Source organism: Rutilus rutilus (genome assembly GCF_951802725.1).
Source record: "Rutilus rutilus genome assembly, chromosome: 7".
In the NCBI taxonomy this organism is placed as follows: Eukaryota; Metazoa; Chordata; class Actinopteri; order Cypriniformes; family Leuciscidae; genus Rutilus; species Rutilus rutilus.
In genome coordinates, this window is record NC_140221.1 from 4271285 (window position 1) to 4296105 (window position 24821).

General features: G+C 37.0%; 1 protein-coding gene across 5 annotated transcripts in view; it reads left to right on the forward strand.

Annotated features, from left to right (window-relative positions):
• Positions 1 to 24821, forward strand: part of dlg4a (discs, large homolog 4a) — a 164924-nt gene that overhangs the window by 107587 nt on the left and 32516 nt on the right. Inside the window, exon 1 of one of the 5 annotated variants that reach the window (XM_084413722.1) lies at positions 2427 to 2536. The exons of the other annotated variants lie outside the window; for them this stretch is intronic. Within the exon in view, the coding sequence (XP_084269848.1) occupies positions 2447 to 2536 (90 nt within the window). The 5' untranslated portion in view covers positions 2427 to 2446. Of the gene's footprint in view, positions 1 to 2426; positions 2537 to 24821 lie in introns of those variants that run through there. 5 annotated transcript variants of the gene reach the window in all.

The following is a 24821-nucleotide window of genomic DNA, read 5'->3' on the forward strand; positions in this document are numbered from 1 at the left end:
TTTTCTCACTGATGTCATTTTTGTTGTGTTTATTTTGTTATTGAGAGGAAAGCACGCAGCTCATATTTACATATTGAACTAAACGTCACTCTCAGCAGAATGGGCAGCGTCGGGACGGTCACTAACAGCGTACCACTGGTTACATATTTCAAACTTCTTTTTACCTCCACGTGAACAACGAAAAAGATCTTTCCTCATCACAGCGAACAGGTAAACTCATACTATAGTCCGCTTTCACAGCCTCACACCGTGTCCTAACTACACGCGCCGCACGATAAAAGGTTATTTTCCATGTTAATCAGAGTGTTTGTCCTAGACGATTCTACTTTAGAAACGGTTTCTATTTTTCTGCGACGTCGCGCTGGAACAACAAACACAAAGTGTGGCAGTGATAATCTCAGGTACTGTTTATGTGCTTTATTTAATGTTAAAAGCGTGTAATGTGACTTTGAATATCATTTAGTGCTCCAGCTTTGTAGATGTAAAAGCAACAGTGGATAATTCACCTCAGATCTTGAAATTAAACAAATGGAAACAAGAACGTTCAAACTGTGAACAAACAAGTGTATTCTTTGACAAAGATTGTTTTAGTAGCTCAGTAGCCTATGTATTTTTAATAATGTTTAAATGGTGTAATATTTGTAAGTTTGATTATTACTCTCTGGTGCCGTGAGACTCCGCCCACACGCTGTTCTGATTGGCTGAGGGTTTTGATTGATTATGACGCATCTCGCAGTCGCGTCTAGTGTGGACAGACAAATTATTTGTCGCTGGAATCATATCGCTTCGCGTCTGTTTAGGACAAGCGTAATGGTGGTGACGTTGAAGTCATGTGACCGTGGTTTAGTTCGTTCATAGAATACGTTTAGCTTTTTACTTCTGCTGATTGTGTTTATGCTTCAAAATTCATAAAAGTTGTGTTCTTTTGAAAAAACTTTTTTTGGTCACAGAGCTTATATTTTCTGCAATAATCCAAAAGATAATGGAAAAATCATATTGGGTTTTTTTGTCAAGGGCTCCAGTTGATGCTAACTAAGTTCCGGGTTCATATGATGTGTTTTATGGAGCTAATAAATCGCATGTGTATATTAGATCTGTGTATTAAAGTGACAGCAGCGTAATATACAGTACCTACTGCTATATGCTGTTAATATGAATCAAACAATAAAAGAAAAACAGATAATCACTCCCTGCTCTTGACTGAATTAACTTTACCTTTATAAGAACACATTTCTTACTTGAATGCTGCTGTTAAATGCTCTGGCGAGGAGATAACCATGGCGGACTGCACAGCTCACTCTGGGCGGGGTCTATGCTAATAGGGCAGAGTCCCAGCAATCGTGGGCGGGGCCTAAGCATAGGTGACGTCACAAATGCTATAATCTGCATATGGCTCATTCTGAGACACTGCTTATGATTTATGGGGATTAACAAAACAGGAGTGGGTGTGTTTTTTTATTTTATTTTTTTTAATTTTTTTACCATGGTTGTGTGTACACACTGCCGACACATTTATGTTCAAACTCCATGTAAAAGTGAATTTTGCATAATAGGTCCCCTTTAACTTATAAAGTTAAGAGCAGATTGGGAACACACATAGCTATATAAAACATATTTTAAAAACGTAATTATTTATTTGCATCATATTACCAGCAATAATTAGATATCCTGCCTAGCGTTGTTGTGGTAACTTTCCATGTGAAGCTAATGATGAAATTACGTGGCCTTTCGTTGCTACCATCGCCAAGTGGGTTCCAAACGGCTTATGACACGCAAGTGCCCTGCTCCCTACAAAGTCCACACATCAAGGGCTCTGCCCTTCGGGATGCTCACTTCCGATTGGAATTACATTTTCCCAGGGTTTTTGCATTTTATCTGCGCTGTTTTAATTGCTTGTTCTTTATCGTTGGCCCGGCCGTATACCCCGTGTCTTGCGCCATGAATTGCGTAAAACAGATAATTCGATAAAAAAAAAAAAAAAAAAAAAAAACTGGATGTGCCGCGGCGGTCTAACCCTAACCCCTAAACGCACGTATGAGTCTGACCCGGCATTGCACATGAGCGCCAAATTGTTTCCACGAATATATAATATGCAACCACGTTTAGGCTGTAAGAGCAATTGGCCACTTAACGTCGTGCATTAGGCTACATTTATTTTACCCCTTCGCGCCCTGACTACACTACTACACTACAATCAATAACACACATCCTCTCGTGGATCGTTGCTTTATTAACTTTCCAAAACGCGCCTCGATGCCCTTGCTTTCTGTTTTATTCCGTCTTGCTAAACGCATCACGCAACTGTCACATTTAAAGCGCGCGGGTGCGTGCGTGCGTGTCCTCCTCCTCCTCCTCCTCGCGCGCGCTGGTCGTGTGGAGAGGAGAGCAGAGCGCGCGCTGTCGCTCGCTCGGTGTGTGCTCAGTCTGTGTTCAGTGCTCGGGCACGATGTTTGTGTCCGTGTGGTACGCTAAGAAAATGGGCCGGCGATTCATCAACAACGTCCGGAAAGCTAAAAAACAACGCCATCGGATCATGGTAGGAAATGACGCCTTTATAAACATTGTCATCTGATTTTTCTGGATGTTCATCCCTATAGCCAAAAAAACGCGACGGAATGTGTGCATCACTTCTGATGGAATTTCTAACCTAATTTGGAAACAAGATCCTAATGGGATCAAATAAGATCATTTACCGGATTCCTACAAAATTTTGTAGAATGTGTTTATTAGAACTCTGTATTCTAATGTCTGTCTATTGAACAGTTAAAGGAGATCACAGGGGAGCTGTAGGAGTTTTAAAATCATGAAATATTTTCTTTAAAATCCCTTTTCTGATGTTCTACTGGAGCATTCTTATTGGAATCACAATAGTCCCACTGGGTACCGTGTGATCTAAAACATGTTGTTTTTGTTTTATATAAAGATGTTATATATAAAATGGAGCTTTAAGGAATGCCACTAATAAGAAGCATCCATAGATCGGTCTGTGTTCACAGCAGAGCTCAGAAGAGTCTAGTGCGTCAGAAGTTGCAAAATGTGGAAAGTTAAAATTAGGGTGTCTGTGTGTGAAATGAAGCTGCCGTCAAATGTTCCAGCAGCTTAAATAATAGATGAGATGATTAATGAGACTGAAGGGATTAAATAAAAGTATGAAAATGGGGCACCTGGATTTGCCTTCATATACTGTAGTTAGTACATTTACATTTATTCATAACACAAGAAGTGCTGCATCGTCCAGAACAAATCTAGCTTGAGGGAGGGATTAAGAAATAGTAAAAGTAGAAGATTTTTTTTTGTAGTACATCAGAATTTGGGTAATTTTTCTATACAGTTATTCAGTAGTTAATTTACTCTCAAAAATGAATATATATGCATCAACACTTCATGGTATTTGTATGTGTTTGATCGTACATGAACTGCTTCCAATGATGCACTCTAATAATGTTATTAATGATTTTTTATTTAGTTTTTGCTGGGGAAAAGTGTTTCTTGGCGGACATTCCCGGACTGTTTCCATTTTCCTATGGTAGATTGAGAGATTTTAGTAGAGGAGATAAGTTGTAGTATTCAGTCAGTGGAGGATGAAGAGAGAGAAACGGTAATAAGTGCAAGAACCGATTGAGTGTGTGTTCCTGCTTGGAGTGTGTGAGTGGGTGGAGGAAGCGTATTCTGTTCTCATTGGTTTGTATCATAAATTGTGGGTGTCATTTCTGTCTGATTGCTTTTGTGAAGCATTCATTTATTTATAAGACATGCAGTCAGAGAAACACTTTTAGAAACAGAGAGAAGGTGTTCTGCCACAGGTACGCCAACATTCAGTGACAGTAGGACGGCCCAAAACATACTCTACGCAAACAGGCAACATTCACATTTATGTTGATTCATTTAGCTGACGCTTTTATCCGAAGTGTCTTACAAATGAGGAATACGACAAGCTATTCATCTTGAGGAGGCAACAACATCTGTGTTTAGCTTCACAACCTTCGTCTGTAATGTGGCAGACCAGAATTCATAATGCAATGCAATCTGGGTAAGACCAGGTTTAATGGCATTGATATCACCTTAAAGGTTATTATTATGGTTCCATGAAGAACCTTTAACATCCATTGCACAAAAAGTTCTTTATTGTGGAATACGTTTCTTTGGGTTATTAAACACTAAGAAAATGATGGTTCTTTTAAGAACAGTTTACTGGAAAGTTCTTTGGGGAACCAAAGATGGTTCTCACATGGCATTGCTGCGAAAACCCACTTTTGGAAACTTTATTTTAGAGTTTAGGCCTACTGAGGTTTTGCAATGGCCACACACACTCAAGAGTGCATGATGATATGCATGTTTAATAGGACTGACTGTTTGCAACGAGTATTCCAAAAGAGGAATAGTATACAGAGACCTCAAGAGATGTTTTTTGGCATAATGCTCTCATGATGCATGCTGAAAAAAATGAATGAAGAAAAAATGAAGAAATAGTGCATTGCTTCAGTCCCTAACAGGTTTTGGAGCAGATTGTTTTGTGAACTTGCCTTAATGTAATGCAAGCTTTGCAAAGAGGCTGTTATTAAAGAATGCGACAACACACATATTAACCCCCTGTGTGAGTGCAACAAATGCTCATTATTAAGACACGTCACGCATTCAAGTTGGAAAAGCATTACAGAAGTTTTTTACACTCAAAAAGTCTGAAAGTATGTCGTGCTGTTTCCCTTCTGGCTGACATGAGCAGTGGGACACAAACTCAAATATCAATCATTAATCCAAGGAGCATTCTCATTATACTGTATGTACAACCTGGGTAAATTAAACTTCTCAATAAATAAATAAAACAAAACAAAAAGACATCTGGTTATAAATGTACAATATTTTAATTGACCTAAAATGAGTGTTTTATGGTCTTCCAATGAATGGCCATGAGCACTTTTTTGAGTTGATTATTTTTATTATATTTTATATGTTTGATTTAGCATTTTTAACATAATTAAATAAAATGAATAATGTTAATTCATTATTTATAAATTCATTATTTTACGTATTTATTTTATGTTTATTATGTATGTTTATTTCAGTAAGGGGCAATGCACATTAATTGACACGATCACTTGTATCCATCACTTTAATCTGTAGGCTGGGCCGTAGTTTGGGTGTCCGGGGCCCTGGGTGTAGGTTATCCCCCCTCCCCCCTCCCAGCTGTAATAATTATTGAAATAAAGCTTGGCAAATTATAATAACTATTCAAAATCATGCACTACCATTTCCAACAGACTTGTTTGCCTCCGTGGAGCACATTAACACACCCTTTCCAAATTCACAACTCAGCAACTCTGGTATCATTTAGAATTTTCCCTCTTTAAAATAAAACTTTTGTGGTCATTCATGTGCACAGAACTAAATACAATATTTAAGACTTCACTTGGAGTTTGCAAAAAATCTGCTTTGAGGGGGCGTTTACACTCGTTCCTGGGTCAACATATTTTGTTGATCCTGGAACATTATTCCTGTCTGAAAATGTATTTTTAACACCATCCCTACCCCTAAACTTAAAACTACCACTAAAATCAGAGTGAAATGATGCTGAATAACACTGATGTAGAAGCACATAACCCTAAACATAAACTGTAAACTTGTCCCTCAAATCTGATTGGTTGATTGGAATGTTGCTCGAGGATCAACAAAGATGTGGATCCAGGAACATGTTGTACATGGTCAAATCAGTTTCTGCTTACACAACACTCTTCAAATAATAAGCTGACTTTTTATGCCATTTACATTCATTTACACAACAACAGCATTTTGGGTTTCAAAGTGCATGTTTTTGAAAATGATCCCGTTATCGTCTCCGTGTAAACTACAAAAACACGAATTTGTGAAAATGGTGACTTCATGCGCATGTGTATTACCTGTTGTGTTTCTTTACAAAGTGACATCGCCAACTACTGGCCTGGCAGCCGAATACAGCGTTTTAAGTCGTTTTCATGGATCCGTGTGAATGGGGATTCAATTGTTTTGACAATGTTGTCGTCTGAACTCGAAACTTTTCAGTTTTTAGTACGTGAATGTACCCTGAGACCAAGTATAAACAAGAGAAAGAGGGAAACAAATATTATCTATGCTTGTCACATTCTGATATTATCTGTATTATTATTGACTCTTGAATTATTACTGTTATTACTTGGTAAACACCATTAAATTTCAGTGGCAGTTTCAGGTGCTTGTGGAAGTGTGGGAGGGGATTTCATTCTTTATTTCCCTCCCAACACACACACACACACACACAGCCTCTGAGTGGGAGTTTATATAAGTAGATTTTGTTGAAATGCGTGTGTGTAGTTTCTGCCCACTGCTGTATAGCATCACCCTCGGGTTTGCATGCGTTGCCAGTTTTATCTTCCCAAACAAGCGTGTCATTCAGAAGAACTCAAAACAACCAATATTCATACAGCTCGAAAATGTCGTGCTCTCAGATCTGTCAGTTTGTGTAGGACTCTTGAAGCAAACACAAGGCCAGCGCATTAGTGTGTGTTATAGGTGCCGTGTGCAGCGTGTCCCGTTTTCTGTTTTGACGAGCGTTTAAAAGAGCAGGCTTTTAGACTGATTATAGTTTAATTAATTTTGTGCATCTCATATTATGGATTAGTTGCTCTCTGACTTTGGATTAATTTGTTGAATAAATGTTTATTAAATGCAAATATTAACTATTCCGGGAATTTTTTTTTTTTAAAGATGAAGCGTGTTATTTTTCTGGACAGTGTAGAAAAAATGTATTGCTCAGTGGTTGCTTTTCCTGAGCTCAGGAGACTTTGTGATTCTCATATATCTTTCATTTTAATATCAACTGCATTTCAGATGTTTCTCCTAAAAAGACACAAATGAGACATGAGAAATATGTGTGAGAAAAAGAGTCAAAACTGAGAATATGGTGGAAGATACAGAACGTTTCTTTATTGTCTTGCTGGCTTTCAAGACTCCATTATAGAAATATTGTATTGCTCTGAGGTTTCTCTTTTTAAGCTCCGGAAACTTAGTTGAGATTCTCAAATATCTCTCATTTTAGTATCAACAAATCTAAGATGTTTCTCCTAAAAGTCCTTAGGAGGAATAAAAGTAGAAGCTCTAAGCTCAGGATACTAAGTGGTGATTCTCTTATATGTCTCAGTTAGGTATCAGTTTTGTCTTCAAATGTCTTCAATTTTATTTTAGGTGAAACATGTGCCTCATGGTTGTTGCATTACCTTTTTTTTTTTTTGAAAATGTTGTCTTGTACAACTCATTTAGCATTTTGGTCATGATTTCCACTGTTAAATCATTGTGCAAAAAACACTGTCTACACTAAACGACTTCAGAAATGACAATGCATGTATTGTGTTTGACTGAAATGGTGTGGATGAGTGAGATTGAAGCTACCAGGAGTGAAGAAAGTGATCTCTTTCACATTTCAAATGTTTCTACTAGATATAAATGAGGTTACATTAACAAAAAAATGGAGACTTTTGTACTTTAGCAAGATTACAAGATCAGCAGTTTAAGACATTAAAATCGTAAGCACATAACACAACGAGACTTTATTGATTATTCTAACACATAAAACTAATATCTAACACAAACACACGCACACACACATTCACACGAGTTGCAGAAAGAAGGAAGAAAGTGAGGAAACAATGAGTTTCAAGAGAGTGAAATGATGAAATCCCAAGTTTCTAGCAATATTTGCACTTAAAAGACATGACCTGAACGAACCATCTATTATTAATTTAACCCTTCTACGTTTCTTAGGCAGTGTTAATACATTATATATCAATGCACCAGTTCAGCTAAGAGTCTGGTGGACTATTTGCATTTGTGTTTCTTGTGATTCCCTTTGTCAGTGAAAAGGGGGTTTCCCGGCTTCGGTCTCGTCCTGTCTTAGGCGGCCAATCACGTTGGTGTGTTGGCGGATGAATGAAGTGGAGTCTTTGGATGAAGTTGAAGTTGGAGGCTTTGCGGTAAAACTTAACTTAGAGCACGAGACTCAACGGAAAGAAAAGAAAGTGAGACGAGAGTAGTTAGATGGCTTGAATGAAGCTGTTCTTAACCCATTTTCATCTCTCTTGATCTGACTCTGTCTGATCCTTTGTTCATGTCCTGAGATGTTAAACTGAGTTATCTGTCCAGCCTCCTGGAGAGGTTCTGACCAATGAGGTATCGTCTTTGGTTCAGATGTGGCTGTTTCTCCTCCTCTCTCCAGAAATCATTACTTAACTTTCCTGCTCTAGAAAAGTACAATTTAGACATGGTTTCTATACTAAGAAGAATACAATACATTTTACACAGATTTCATTCAAGATATCTTCTGAGTTATGAGCAGATGATCATGAATAAATATGAATTATTTGTGATCTAGGCATAATAGTCACATAATATAGGTTGTGAACATTATATAGAATTATGCAGTTGAACAATGTTTGGTTAGTCCATCTTGAAGAAGAAGGTCGGTTTTGTATATCTGTCATGGGGGGTTAAACAACCTCTGCCGTTATCTTTGTGGGACTCGAGCTCTGCCATCTCAGAACCAATCCGTCTTTTACACACTACCTAAAGTTGGCTATGTTCTTCCTTTAGTTAGGCTCATCTCTTTGAAGCTTGCATGGCCATAAAGTCCTTGGCTGGGGGTTTCTCTAGTTGGGATTATCTCTTCACGAGGTTTGCTGTTTACAGCTGTGCAGTTCTTCAGTTAGCTTAGACTGGGATTGCGCCCACTTCATTTATGGTCCTAGATTGTTCTGTTCGAACGAATCATCTCTGTCCGAACGGCTCTCAGATCCTACACTAATCTGAGCACTGTGTGTGATGTTGTTGAGAATCGAAGATCTCTTCTAAAACTTTAAAGGAGACCACTGTGAGAGTGTTGGAGTTTTTTTTTGTCTCAGGAGACAAGTGTGAGAAGCGGGAGAGTCTCCATTTGATGTTAATGTAACCTCATTTCTGTCTAGGAGAAACTTTTGAGATGTTAAAGAGATCTCTTTGGTTTTTTTTCTTCTGGGTTTACACACTTTTTCTGAAGTGTGTGAAGTGAGTCATGCATGGGAAGATCTCCTCAAAACGTGCAATCTAAATTGCTTGAACATCCCAACCAGCCTAACATACTGTGATGTAGAAGCATGTGCTTTTGGACTAATATTACTGTAATGCAGTTAGATGTTATGGAAGGAGGAGGTGGGAACCGGCAAACATTCAACAACTTTTAATAAAATAAATAAACAAATACAAAACAAAAGTAAAGATGGCAGTCCCTCACGTTCGACTGCCGCCACACATAATAAAATAAAACAGTCCAGGCCTGGTCCTCTCTCGATCTTCACTGTCTTCGCTCCTACTTTTATGCCTCCGCTCCTCCGTGAGAGATACGAAGATACGCTCATCATTAATCACGACACCAGCCTCACGCCGTTCTCCCACGACCCTCGGCCTCGTCCTGCTCGCCACAATTACCCACAAATCTCTTGCGAGAAGGAGAGTTATGGTTATGGTTTGAAGGAGTTTGTTATGGTTTTCAGGTGTTGTAAACTGATGAGGAATGTGATGTTGAAGCAGTTTTAACTTAACCTCACAAATGTATAAAAAGTTATTGCAGAAATAATCTACTTTAAAAGAATTTACTTTACTGTGAACTGAATGCAGTGTTTTCTGGCGCAATGTTAACTGCAGTTAAATAAAAATGATTTATAGGTTAAATTTATATTAAAAGCAATTAGCTGAACTTTGTTAATCAACACATCAATATATGCACTTCTTTAAAACACAACAAAAGATTGTTAAAACAATGATTTAAAGTGTACTAATTTGATAGCATTACATATGAAAGTGAGCTCTCTTTAAGTACACATAAATGGCCTTTTATTTCATTAATATAAAGTAGTACAGTAATGGCCACAATTGATGTCCGGAGGGGATATTGTTTTTTATGTCCCCACACATTCGATTAATTATTTTAAATTCGATTCGATTCGATATTTTAAATATGAAGGAAAAACAAAACTTAAAGCTTGGTTAAGGTATTAATCAAACTACAGCTTCAGGTTTTATTTTACTATGACAAACATTTCATACATTGACTACAACATAATCAGTCATTAATATTTGTTGGTTCTCTCATTTTTGCACGTGTTCATAATTTCTTTGAATGACAGCCTGACCAAAAATTATGTCCACACAATTTGGCATGTTTCATTGCATTACCACAAATAAAACAATCAACTCCAAGCACAACTACACAATATATTTCCTAGGCCAGACATCCCTTTTGGCCACTACGGTACATTTTTATATATACTGTACTTTAAATGTACTATATTTGAAGTGCAATACAAGTGCACATTCAGTACAGCTAAGCACACTCAGACAATTTTAAGATTTTTTTTATGATCTTACTATATTGCGACATGAAAAGTACATTTCCTGCTACTAGTGAAGTACATAGACCATAAACTGTGAGTAAATGCATGCAAACATGCCAGCGTAAATGTTTTGCTATCTTGATATTGGCCATTTTGAGTTGAGAGAAAGAAGGCTCCATGGTGACCGGCTCCCCCTCACAGGGAAAAGAACAATGTGCTTCTGAAGAGGGATATGATTGATGGCGTAGATTAAGGGGAGCGAGACAGAGAGTGGGAGGAAGTGTTGATACATAGAAAATAGATGAGAGAACATGTGCATTGAGAGAAGATGTGCGTTGTTGAGAAAGACTGAGCCAGTGAATAAGCAAGTGAGCTTATCAGCGAAAAAAATCTTTGAATGCAAGGGAAGACATTATTGATCGTTTCATAATGACCAGTTCCAGTGATGTGTAGTGTTTGTTAGCGCTAGTTTTGAGGAAGGTACTTTGAAACTAGGATTAGCATATAGTGTGCTTCAAAAAAAGATGGTAAAATACATCAGAAACGCTCCATAAACTGATCATAAATGTAATACATTTTATTATTGTGCTGTAATCAGGTTTTCAGAATCTATATGATTGCGTTGTGCGAGGAACAGAACTTCATCTCTTCATCTCCAATCCTGAGTTGCAAGCATTAAAATTCAACAAGCGCTACAATGTACAAGTACAGCGTGTTCCTGGATCGACATCTTTGCTGATCCTGGAACAATATTCCAAACAACCAATCAGATCTGAGGGACAAGTTTACAGTTTATGTCAAGTAGGGATACGAGTAGGACTAAAGTTTCTAAATATGTTGATCCAGGAAGATGTCTATCTTGGCAAAATCACGATGACCCCTACCTGGAGTGGATCAGAAAAAGATATAACATATTCATTTTTACTCTTTTGTTTTCTCTTTTACTCGTTTTTTTTATTTATTTATTTATAAGTTCTGTTCTTTTTAACCCGCATATCCTCTCGCCTCTCCTCTACTCCTCTCATGTCCCTGGTTGGCTCTCTGTTCATTTTGCTAATATCTACTGCACTCGCTTCAACCTTCAAATCCCTCAGAGGGTCTCGCAACGCCTGCTGAATAAAGGCTGACGGTCAGCAGTATTTGAGTATGTGTGTGTGTGGCCTGCATTTGTGTGTGTATATTCAGATTTTTTCAGTGTAGGATGAACCTGCATGAAATCTTAAAGGTTAGTCAATATTTAAGTAAACATTTAGTCAGTGACTGTAAGAATGCTACAGTAAAAACCTGTTAATCGGTTTAAGGGAAGTTCCTTTACTATATATGGTGAAAAACTGTAATAATCCAAAATCCGAAGTTTATGTACATTGAATGGCTTGTAAATGTAATGTTAAGTGACATAGCCTATTGTTTACAAGCTTATTTAATGGCGTCACTGATTGAGCGATTACATGAGATATGATATGTTTCAATAAGTTTGTACTGTATCTTTCAACATACCTTCTGATGATTATTCATGTTTATTTCGTGCTATAACTGATGTATAACAAATGTTGTAGCTCTTATTGCAGCTACAAATGTTCAGTGTTCACATATCAACAGAAAGCAGAATCTTGAGATTCAAGGATCCATATCAGTACACATTAAAAACGGGAAACCCATATTGTCAGCCCAGCGATTACGTCCACAGACCTGATGTTTGTCTGTTGTACTGTAGCTTATCCACATTGTGCACGAAATAGACACCGAACACAGTCAAAACGCACCATCGGAGAAGCGCTGATTAAAAGTCACTCTTTCGTCCCTCCAAAACCATTTCAACCGACACCAAAAATCGCTGTTTCGGCCGAAAATATTCAGTAGCCAATATTTTGGTGCATCCCCAGTTACAGTGAGTATGTTGGTTGTGTTCTACAAAATATGTATTTGCATTCTAAATTTAGCTTTCAGTTGCTGACCTGCGCTTCACCTCACCACAGCTAACAGACTGAAATAATGTTTTTGACAGCAACTGCACACCACAAACACACACATAAACACGTTATTTTTGACAGTGGCTAATATAAATGATAAATGTCGTATAGTACCCTGACGATGATGTACCACCCACCATCATTCCTTGCTTTCTCTGTTATGCAATGACTCTTGGGTAATGTGAGGAATCAACATCAAGCTCTCCCGTCACGTTCCTTTCACATCTCACTATACTGACCCTCTCTAACTGGATCATTACACTTTTTCTTTAGGTTCTGCACGGTTTCTGCACTGTACCCTATAGTCTGTGAGGTTGCAAGTTGTTTTTGATATCTTACCAGCTAAATCATAGCAGTGGTATTATACGCTTACAGAATGAATATATTCAAGACATATGACATTAAAACATGTGGACAGCAGAAATGGGATTTTCTTCAGGCCTGGACTTTCTGTGTTGGCAGCTGAAGAAATCAAGCAAATTGGTGTATTGGTCATAAGGAATAGTGTATTTGTCAGAACGGTTATAACGTAATATTGAGTGTTGACTAGTTTATATCGTTCGCTGTACTATTTGGAATACTGCTATACCGCATTTCCATCGTTTTTACGAGAATCATGGTTCACAGACCTAACAGATAATGAATTTTAGAGCTTAGCATAAGAAAATAATAATAGGAATGTTCATCCATCCAACCAACCAACCATTCTCCAAATTACTTGTCCACTGTAGAGTCACGCGAGGAAAGTTCTTTGTTTGTTTGTTTGTTTGTTTTTGTTTTTTTATTACTTTTCCAGAGCTTGAAATCACAATTAAAAATTCCATCCATTCATCCACGCATCCTATCGTCCACATACATCCATTCATCAATCCATCCACATCCATCCAATTTTCCACATCCATTCATCATCCACATCCATCAATCCATCTATTCATCCATCCACATTGATCCATCCGTCCATCTATTCATCCATCCATCTATCCACATTGATCCATCTATCCATCCATCCATCTGTTAGGGGTGAACAGTTTAGGACGCAAGGACCAGATGTTTGAAAGAAGACCCGGAGTTAGAATTATAAAAAATTGAAGAAAAGTTTTACTGAAGATAGTTTGCAGTTTCATCAGCAGAAGTCAGCTTCAAGACTCACACAGGAGTTCGTAGGCCACACTGCTTACAGTTACAAAGATCACAGCAGTTATACCATTTGGTCTAAGCTACGTCATTGCTTACAGGTTGAATGATTCTGTTTGTCTAAGAAATTGATAAACATAGTAATTTTCCACACATATACAGATAGACAGAAGCATACCTTCATAGATTATGCCGCTGACACTCGGACCCTGAAGTTAGGCACGTTGTGACCTTCCAGGTTGCAGATTTGGGTTGCTGGGTGCCAGCATGTCCCGAACAACAACTGTTTCTTAACCTGTAACCAAGAGGATTAACACACACACACACAAACACACAGCTTTTCCAAGGTTGGATTTGGCCAGGCTCTAACTATAAACAGGAGTCTCATCTCAAAACATCAAGATAACAAGTTCTTTCTCTCAGGATAGGACACTTTAGTCTAAATGGAAAATAAAGGCTTTAACTGACAAATGGTCCCTTAAACTATAGACTTCAATGACCCCTATATGTTTAAAATGTTGAAGACCTTTCTCAAACTCAACACCAGTTAAATGCTCCAGATGAGCCATTACACAGTCCACTGACATCAGAGTGCTGTGTGACGTGGCGAGATACACTGCCAAACGCGTGTGTGTAACACACTCGAGTGTAGGAGTACCTTGTTACCATGCAAACGCATTCAAGGAGAAAACACAGAGAGAGAACTAACGCTCTACTGTTTGAGCTACAGGAGAGCAGAGAGAGAGAGAGAGAGAGAGAGAGAGAACCTTTCTTCTTGTGATTTACCAACATAATGCCTGCAGTAACAGGAAGTTGTATTTTGATGATGTTGATGATGATAATTATGACCTGGTTGTATAATGATAAATAGAAATCAATGTTTTAATTAATGGCTACAAAGCAGAGAGTGTTTAATTAGAAGTGGAGCAGCAGCACAATAGCGTTTTTGCACAACAAACTAACAAGTGTATACGGCACTTATCTTGAATAATTATTGTTAACTACAACACTAAGAGCTTCCTGCTTCCCATAAAGGTGCCGCTCTGTGAACGTACCAAATGAGTGACAGGCAGAAAGATCGGTTAAATAAAGAATCTCATCACTTTTCTTTTTTTCTGCCGAGTGCATGAACTGCCACGGAGACTGGTGTGATTTTAAAACTGTTCAGTGAGATCTGTCAGAAAATGGGGATATTTCATAGAGTGCCATTCTATAAAAAGTATTTTAAAGCACCTGTACAGTTGTAACAAACTTGGCTTGCAACTTAAGTAAACCAGTAGTCACTTAAAAGATCAAGGCACTCACAAGGCATGAATGAATAAGAGGAAAAACTGTATCAATACTTGAAATCAGACAAAGATAGGCATAAGCAGGTTAACCAACAATTGATAACTCAATAGTCAAATCAGAAAAATCAACACTTATCCGAGAGTCCTTGATCAAATAGTCCATGCGTGAGAAGTATTGTCCTTATGCGTGAATCCTTAAGGTGATGATACACAGGGCAACTTTTGAGCAATGTTGCCGTCAACGGGCAACCAGATGAGACACAGGGCCCACGACTGATCGAAATTACCCAGATAGAAATGTATTGCCTATTTTCAATGGGAAAGTGCCCAAGCAACAATCGCTCGGCAAGAAAAAAAAAAGTAGCCCTGTGCACCATCACCTTGAGCCCAAAAATGAATCAAAATGTCCAGAAAAAATGATAATAATCCTCCAAACGTGATGAAACAGCAAAGATACCCAAAACCCCAAGTCTTCTCTTCAACCTCCATGGGTAATTAATCCATAAACGACCTCAAAAGAGAGGGCTAAAAAACACCAATCTGTTTGGTTCAAACAGGATCACCTAACATGCATGCTGTCTTGCCAAAACCTGGCTTGGCCTTTTCTACTAAAGAAGGCCTTCCTCCTCCAAGATGCTCTCCTGTCAAAATAAAAGTCCATTTTGTCAACTACAGGATGTTTCTGCGCCAAACATAGAAGTCCCACATACAAAAGACAGAGAACTTCAACTAGGGCCTGAAACCAATTGAATCATACCTATACTTATTTTACAGTATTTTATCCTCCTTCACATGAGAAAAATAAAGCATGTGTATTTCTCTTAGCCCTAATATAGAAGTGTCACACAGCAGTCTAAGAAATTTAATTTGGTAATGAATTAGAACTATTTAATTAGATCATAGTTTTAGCTTTACACTTACACTGCATGCATTTAAGTTTATTGAATTGAATGCAGAATAAGACATTTATGATAGATAAGATAATCTTTATGTATTAGTAATAATATTTGCAATATTTGGTTTCCTCAAATAATATACACTACTGTTCAAAAGTCTGGGGTCAGTTAGATTTCATTCATTTATTTATTTCTTTATTTTGTGAGAGAAATTAATGCTTTTATTTGGCAAGAATGTATTAAATTGCTGAAAAGTGACAGTAAAGACATTTATATTCAGGGGTGCACATAAGAAGACCAAAATAAAAAATACACTGGGTAAATAAGTTCACACCACTCATTTGCGTACCGACATGATTGACAGTTAATGCACAATCACCGTTTTAGATCGACTAACTGTAATACTGGAGAAGATTTCAGTTTTAACTGAATGCATATTAAAACGCAAAGCTGTGACATTCACTGATGCGCTTCACTCGGCAGTGCTAGAAACTTACATGCACCCCTGTTTATAATGTTACAAAAGATTTATATTTTAATAAATCCTTTACTATTCATCACGTAACTGCTGGCTCATTGCCATTTTAATTCTCTGTAGCAGCTTACCACAAAGCATTAAAATTGTGTATTAGTGCATATATATACACTGTATTGTGTACAGTCCAGTGTTCCAGCCATGCTAAAGTCCACTATACAGCAACAGCTCCACTGCGGTGCCTGAAGGCTGTGACACAGCAAGCTGTCGGTCAGTGTTTGTCGGGTCGTTTCTGCAGTGTGTTCCACACGTCGGCTCTAGTCGGGCCCCGTCGGTGACAGTTCACCCCATTCAGCATGTTGAACTGCCGTCGGGACTGTCGTGAAACTGATTGATCTGATGTTCAGTTTAGTGAACGAGTCAGTGGCAGTGCACGAGAATAAAAGCAAAAGTGATGACAGTGAGCAAAGAAGTCAAGACGGCACAGACAGAAGGCTGTCTAGTTTTACGTCATCTTACCTGAGCGTTCCAATAAACAAATATATTCATGACAACATGAGCCACATGGAAAGAAGAAAGTTATCTTTTTGCAATAACAATAACAATAGGGGAATACAGAGTCATACAAAACACTTGAATCTATCAAAAATTAAGATCACGATTCTGCATTTTGTATAAAAAAATCAATACATCTAATACATTAAGTATCCTTCTCAAAAGCTGAGATGTCTTAACAGCTTTATGATTGTTCTGTATGTCAGGGAATGAAGGAAGTGATCAGCATGATTGATATTCAAAAATGTAAGCAAGCACTGCTTCGGTTATTCTCAATACGGGCAACTTTATTGCTTAGTTTTTCAACAGCTTTGAACATGTTTTTTCTGGTTTTAGAGCCAGATCTGGTCATTTTCTAAAGGGTTTTAAATACGATCGTGTGGTGAGGCTACAGAAGATTGTTTCAGTAACACGGTTCTGACCCTCGTCCTGCAGCCAGACTCACCCTAAAGGCAAAGCACAGTTGAGATTATTACAGTTAAATGTAGGGCTGCACAATATATCGAAATATCGCAAATGTATATATCGCGATATGCATATCGCAATGGCTTACAATAACTGGGGTCGTGAAGAAAAGACAAAGAGAAAATCACTCACTGCTCTCGGCTGAATAACTTTTGAAGCTTTAATAAGAATCAGTATATGTTTAGTTCATGCAGTGTTTTATTTTTACATTTGATTGTTCAGTTTCTGTTGTTAAAGGGGTCATATAATGCCATTTTTGTACAAGCTAATATGATTCTTTAGGGTCTAAATTAAAAGTTTGTAATATACTTTAATTAAAAATTCTCATTAGTATTGTAAGAAAACACTAATTTTACCTGGTCAAAAACAGCTCTGTTTTCAGCACGCCGTTTCAGTGCATGTGTCTTTAAATGATAATGAGCTTTGCTCACCCCGCCCCTCTGTTCTGTGGGTACACCGTATTAGACATTCTCTGACCGTATCTAACACAATAACCACATGTTATTCGTTATAAACGTGGGATTATGAATTATATTGAGAACGTCGTACATAGAAAACATGCCGTAATGTACCCTGAGTGTAAACCTTAGACGCATTCATCGTGAAGCCTGCAGCAAGGTTTGCAAATTTCGCAAAGATTAATATAAATACTAATATAAAGGTTAATAAACACATTACACTCAAATCTTCTGGAGGTTCAGCAGGAACACGTTGGTACCGATCCGTTTTTTCTCGTTTGTGAAGCTGTCTGGTGTGAAATGATTCGCGCAAACATGAAAGCACAGACGATCGTTGGGAATCCGAGTGAGGGAATCCCCGTGTCAATCCTTTGGGCATATCGCTTCAAAAACAAAACTCAGCCACTGCTTCTTCAACGGCTCGGATTTAGGAACATCCAAATGACTGCTGTGTTCCTTATTACATCTAAGAACAGAACACCACAATCGCTTAGACGCCATTCTACTCCAGCATATCAACAATGGCGGACTACTATGACGACGGCTGTCACAGCTTGCTCAGGGCGGGTCTTGTGTTGAAACACGGCTGTCAATCACAATAGCGGGAGGGGCGTACGATCTTATGACGTCACAATATCGAACGGCTTGATTTCAGAGATGGTCAAACATATAAGGAGATTAAAACAAAACCACTGGATGGATTTTTATCATGATAGGATGGTTGTGTACAGGCACTGCCAACAGACATTTCAGTGCAATCAACTTGTAAAAGTGCATGTACCATTATATGACCCCTTTAAATAAACCTAATGTAGGATAACCTGAAACCCTAAACCCTGAGGGTTACACTGATGTTAAAATAACACTTCTTATACTACAGTAAAACACTGATGTTCGCTTTCAGAAGCTGTAGGGATGTTTTCTCGTCACAAAAAGAATGTGAAACACGTATGTTGGTTATATAATTTTAAATATATTTCAAAGATAATTTAAGTTTTTTTTACACACTTTAAGCATTATCATATCGCATATCGAATATCACATTATTTAAAGGGATGGTTCGGAGTAAAATCAACCTAGGGTCCTTTGCACCATGACCTCGAGCCAAACACCCCCCAGAAGCCTTTTCCCCCTTCGTTGAACATTGTTAAAGTTAGAGCTTATTTAGAGATATCAGCCGGATGGCTTAATGCAGGCGCTAATGGATCCTATGATGTATCTCGTAAATTACCCCACTAATAATGCCCAGAATGGTACCAAACTTCTACAGTGGTACAAATAGGTTCTGTACTCATAAAACAAGGCATTGGAAAGTTTGTAAGTACATCAGGAGTTTATTTAAATAACACTTGCCTGACGGCTCATGCTACAACATCCGAAATGTTGACAACTTAGTGTTAACTGATAATTGTGATTTTTTTTTTTTTTTTTTTTTTTTTTTTTCAACCCCCTGAAGTGACGTCGACGTCCGGGTTAGCGGTAGCATTAGCCGTCAGGCAAGTGTTATTTAAATAGCTCTAACTTTAATAATGTTCAACCAAGGGGAAAAAGGCTTCTGGGGGGTGTTTGGCTCGAGGTCATGGTGCAAAGGACCCTAGGTTACTCCGAATTATCCCTTTAGTGAGTTATCGCATATCGCATTTTTCTTCAGTATCGTGCAGCCCTAGTTAAATGGCAGGAAAGTGTGTGAAACCAAGGGCTGCTAAGACCTTTACTAGATGCTTCCACCACAGAAATCAGTCAAGCAGAACAAAGTAAGATTATGCAACCGTTCCCATTTAAAAAGTATGTGTAAAGCGTAGTGTTCTGTGTTCGTGCATTAAATATAAAAGTATGGCTTGAAGTTGTTTATGTAAATTGTTTGGTTTGAACTTTTTATAGTCTGCATCAGTGCTTTAATGAAGTGATCTTTTGTAAGTCTGGTTTGGGTGGCTGTCAGTGAAAACAGATTGCATTATTATAACTGTCCATAGAAAAATAGAGAGAAAACAGGACATGATGAGAGACTTGCTGGTCTGGATCAGGAAATGCACATGCTATAAAGTATATATTACTTTTATATCAATAATCTAAGTATCGATTTAGTTGCACGTTACTGGGTAAGACCCCAAGTTCAATGAAATCCATGCAGTGCAACTGTGAAGTCAGAGTACACTCAAATTGAAGGGAACCTATTACCACACTTTAATTAAATGCATAGCTGCAAGTTACAAATTCTAATTTATTGATTTAATTAAACCTTTTAAGTTGCAAGCATTATTTTAATAAGTTCTGTTTACATATTAATGTTGATCATTACATCAACTTATTGTTGGGTGTAATTTAAACTCAAATTTCCATTAGTTGATTAACAAATAAGTTAACTTAAAGGGTTTGTTCACCCAAAAATTAAGATTCTGTGCAAACAAAGCACTCATGTCACTTCATAAAATTGAGGTTAAACCACTGGAGTCACATGGATTACTTAAATGACGTCTTTACTACCTTTCTGGGGCTTGAAAGTGGTAGTTGAGTAGCTGTCAATGGAGGGACATAAAGCTCTCAGATTTCATTAAAAAGATGTTTTTCGATAATGAACGAAAGTCTTGCAGGTTTGGAACAACATGAGGGCGAGTAAATGATAGAATTTTCATTTTTGGGTGAACTATCCCATTAATGAAATTGTCTTGATAACTTTGGAAATTGGACAGTGGATTTCTAGTTCCCAGCAAGCTGTGCCTATAACTGGATAAGGAAAATAAATATTGAATATTTTGTTATTTTATGTGTTTTTAGACTTGTTAGCGCTTGATGCTGTTATGTTTGACATTTAAAAAGAGTTTCTGTTGAAGCTTTTGTGGTTAGCATTGTTCTGAAGAGTAGAGCTCGTGGTTATGGTTGTGGCTGGCGACATACACACAACATTTACTCAACGAGCAATGACTGTGCTAATACTAGTGACATGTAATATCTTATTCGTGCAATACATTTACATGTGTTTAGGCTGTGACATGCTTGCTTTTGATGTGATTACGCATCTCCAGATCACAGGCTATCTAGACGTGCTGCAGTTTCCCCCAGTCTTACACAGATGGTCAAGTCTGACTTCAGGCAGTGCGGATTATGATCTCTGATTCCCTCAGTGCCTTCAATGCCGTCTCTGACTCAGAAGATTATCGGTTAATAAACGCATATATTTTCATGTGGTTTCTTGCACAATACTATGAATACTATGACCAGTGCATGATTTGTAAATGAATACATTTTGATATTTGCATCTCATAACCAGCTCCATATGTGTTCGAGTCCTGTGAAATACAGGTCATGATAAAAGAGCTCAAAGCTGAGGAGAAGAAAGCTAAAATTATATGGTTGCTTAAGCAAATGTGTTATTTGCTTTTCTCTACATTATGGTTAGGTTTAGGGCAGAGTTTCAAACGTGATAGAGCATTAACCTTTTAGCATCACTCAACGGACACTGAATTGAAGACAACATGCTTGTTTTACCTATTAAAGGCTGCTTAAAAGGACACACACATAGGATCTTGGTTCTGTTTGCTCTAAATTTAGCAGTCATTGCTGACTTTTATAGACATGCATTACATCATGTCTCCTCATTGGGTTCACTTATTTCTAGAAACATTCCTTTTTTCTTTTTCTGTGACATGGATAAATTGCAGGCTTAACAAGCTGTCTTAATAAGGGAAGAGAGATGGAAAGAAGATGAAGATGTAAAGTGTGGATAAGTGAGCAGATGTTTGGTATAATGAAAGGACGAGTCTGATTTTGTGGTGTGTTGATGAAAACAGCTTCTGTTTGTGGGAGGAGGAGAACAGCACATCTGTCTGCTGCTCGCTGACCTCAAGAACACCTACACGTCACTTACTAATACACTTTTATGCTTTTGAAATGTCTCAAATTATTTGGTCATAGGATATAGTTAAAACAGTCATATTGTGAAATATTATTAAAATTTAATGCAAATGCAAATATATTTGAAAATGTAATTTATTCCTGTGATCAAAGCTGAATTGTCAGCATCATTACTCCAGTCTTCAGTGTCACATGACCTTCAGAAATCATTTCTGATTATTATCAATGTTGAAAACGGTTGTGCTGCTTTATATTTTGTGTAAAACCATTTTTGATTGATTTAATGCTTCCATGCTAAAAAAAAAAAAAAAACATACTGAACCCAAACTTTTGAACAGTTGTGCACATGGAGTGTAACAGATAACATTACAAACACAGTTTCCTACATTGTTGTCATGTGATCCAGTTATTTTGCCAGTTTTTGTTAAATGAAAAAGGAAGGGGATGTTTAAAATCGTGACTGATATTAAATCCTGTTTGTGCATCACAGGAAAATTAAAGGTAATTGTGAGCCAATTGCATTGTGGGAGATGCATTAAACACAAATGATTTACTTGTAGTTGTCTCCCATAATAAGATCAGATAGAAGAAATATGGTTACACTTTATTTTAATTATACATTTACATTCTGAGTATTATAATTAAGAACATGGGGTTTGGATTAGAGTTAGTTGCATGTAATTATGCATCATTTACTGTTATTACTACAGTTATGACATTTGTCACAAGGACACAGTAAAATAAAGTGTTACCAGAAACATATATAAATGAACATAAATTAACTAAAATATTATTATTAAAGTGATAGTCAAATTGGATTGTATTAGCCATTTGCAAAGCAACTGTAAATTGACTATAAACGCACACATGTGACTCTAAAACATCCTAATATTATCTGCTGGCAGAATTGTTCATTCCACTCATTAATCATAAATTATTTTAATCTGCTTCGCATCATGCCCAATAACACCCCGGACATGGTAAAATCACGGTAACATTGCAAGTCTTTTGAAAAAATGCCAATAATATTTCAACTTTGCATTGTTTTCAATTTGTAACAGACAGGAAAAGAGGAATGAAAGGAGAAGGAGAAGGAGAGAAGTAATTGTGTGAGAGTAGGAGGCAGATTTCATGCTTTAGCTACAGAGCATCTTCTCATGCTAATAAACAGACGACTGCAGCACAACAAATCACCAGAAACCCCCGAAAGAACAAGGGAGAGCTGAGAGGAAGATGAAGGGGAATAAGGTGCAGAGAAATCCAGTGGAAAAAGAGCAGAGAGAGAGAGAGAGAGAGGTGTGCAACGTTCTTACCACCCACACGCCACTATTCAATCCAGCTTCTCATTTCAGAATATTCAGAATATATTATTATTTTCAACGTAGTGTTTATTGCCTAAAACAGTTTGGCTCATCCATTAGTTTCGAGCAGTTATAAAATACCTGCCTTTATGAAAAAGAAGTGCACTTTAGCATAGCATACAGTACTTTTATACTTACTAGCGCCCTAGATACTTATTAGGGGAATAATATACTTTTAAAGGACATAATTAAGTGTGAACTGAATGTAATGTTTTCGGACACTAAATTGCATTTAGATTAAATGTATTATAGTTTAAATTTATGTCAAATACAATTAGAGTTTAGTAGCACTTAAGTACATCTTTATATGTCATTTCATAATGACTGTTATTGTCTTTGAAATATGGTTAAAGATACTGATGAATGCAAACAAAAATTTACTTTCATGTTATTTATATTTAAATATATTTGTAATTACACATTTAAAAGATGATGTTGCCATTTAAAATAACACTACAATTAAATTTATAATTAAGTAGTACAGTAACACTGTTTGGTTACACTTTATTTGAAGGTGTCATTGTTACAGTGTAATTATATATTTAAGTACATTAAGCAACTACATGTACTTACTATAGTGTTAGGCATAGGGTTTGGTTGAGGGTTAGTTGCATGTAATTATGCATAATTTACTGTTATTACTTTAGTAAGTACATGTAACAAGGACACTGTAAAATAAAGTGTTACCCACTTTGATTATGTTACTGACACTAAATTAAACATTGTTTAGTATATATATACAGTATATATTTGCATGTATTTTTTGGTGTAAATCACCTCGTAATGGCCTCATAATGGTTAATGTGCAGTGGTCAAACCTCGAACTCCTGGTTTTGTATGAAGGCACATTAAACCTGTAGTGGAATTCTATGAAGCGTGTGTACTGGAAGGTTTAGTAGCAAAAACATGAAGATTATATTTTATGAAAGTGCTTACATGAATTCTTGATTATCTGAGGATTGCATGAATGTCTGGTGTTGTGTTACCAACATCATTCCTGTGGGTGGTGTTTGCATCATGCCAGAAACCAGTTAGGTCATGTATGGATACTAGCTGAAATTAGTGAGCTGACTTTATAGCTTAATTCTAGTATAGCAGTCTTTTGAAACGTGTGATAGTTTTACATGTTTATTCCATTTTATTCCTGCTATGATTCCGGTGTAGGTTACTGAAATCATGATTCCCATTAGTTTAAATACGCTGATGAACAAATTAAAATAGCTGATTAAAAAACGAATTAAAAAGTGCTCTGGATTCATTTTACAGTAAATACAGTCAATAATGGCAGCAGCTGCATTTGAATGAAGCGAAAGAAGCGTCAAATACCCGGATGAATGGTCATTATATACAGCATTGCTATTGACGATAACGAATGTCGTGACTGACCAATCAGAATCAAGCATTTCAGAGAGATGTGTCCTAAAGTTAGTATATTTTAAATGTACTAAATTTGCAACTTTATTCATTATAAAACTATAAAAGTTTAAATATATTACATACAACTTTCAATAGAAATAAAATTAAAGTGTATTTTATTTTATTATAAATGCTTGTCAGTACATTCAACCATATTTCAAAGATATTAGAGTGCAACAGTGGGGTTCTGGAAGTAAAAAACGAATTTTCTCATTTAATTTTCTCCATAAGGAAACTACACCAATCTGAAAAAAAAATTCCATAAGAGCTCTTAAACCCCGTCCACTCCCATGAAACACTGCGAATGACATAATCATTCACAGTGTAGTTATATATTTCTCCATTGTTTTTAATTCCATCATGCTGTTCGCAATGCTTCTTGGGATTGATAATTAAATACTTGTGCTTTAGTATGTTAGTCAACGCATCAAAATAAGTACTTCTTTAAAGCACGAAAAAATATTAAAACATAATGAATGTGTACTGTCTTTAAGTACACTTAAGTGACTGTCATAAGCTGTGGTTGCAAACAAGCATGATGATGAAGACGAAGGGAAAATTACAGAAACTATATACTGTA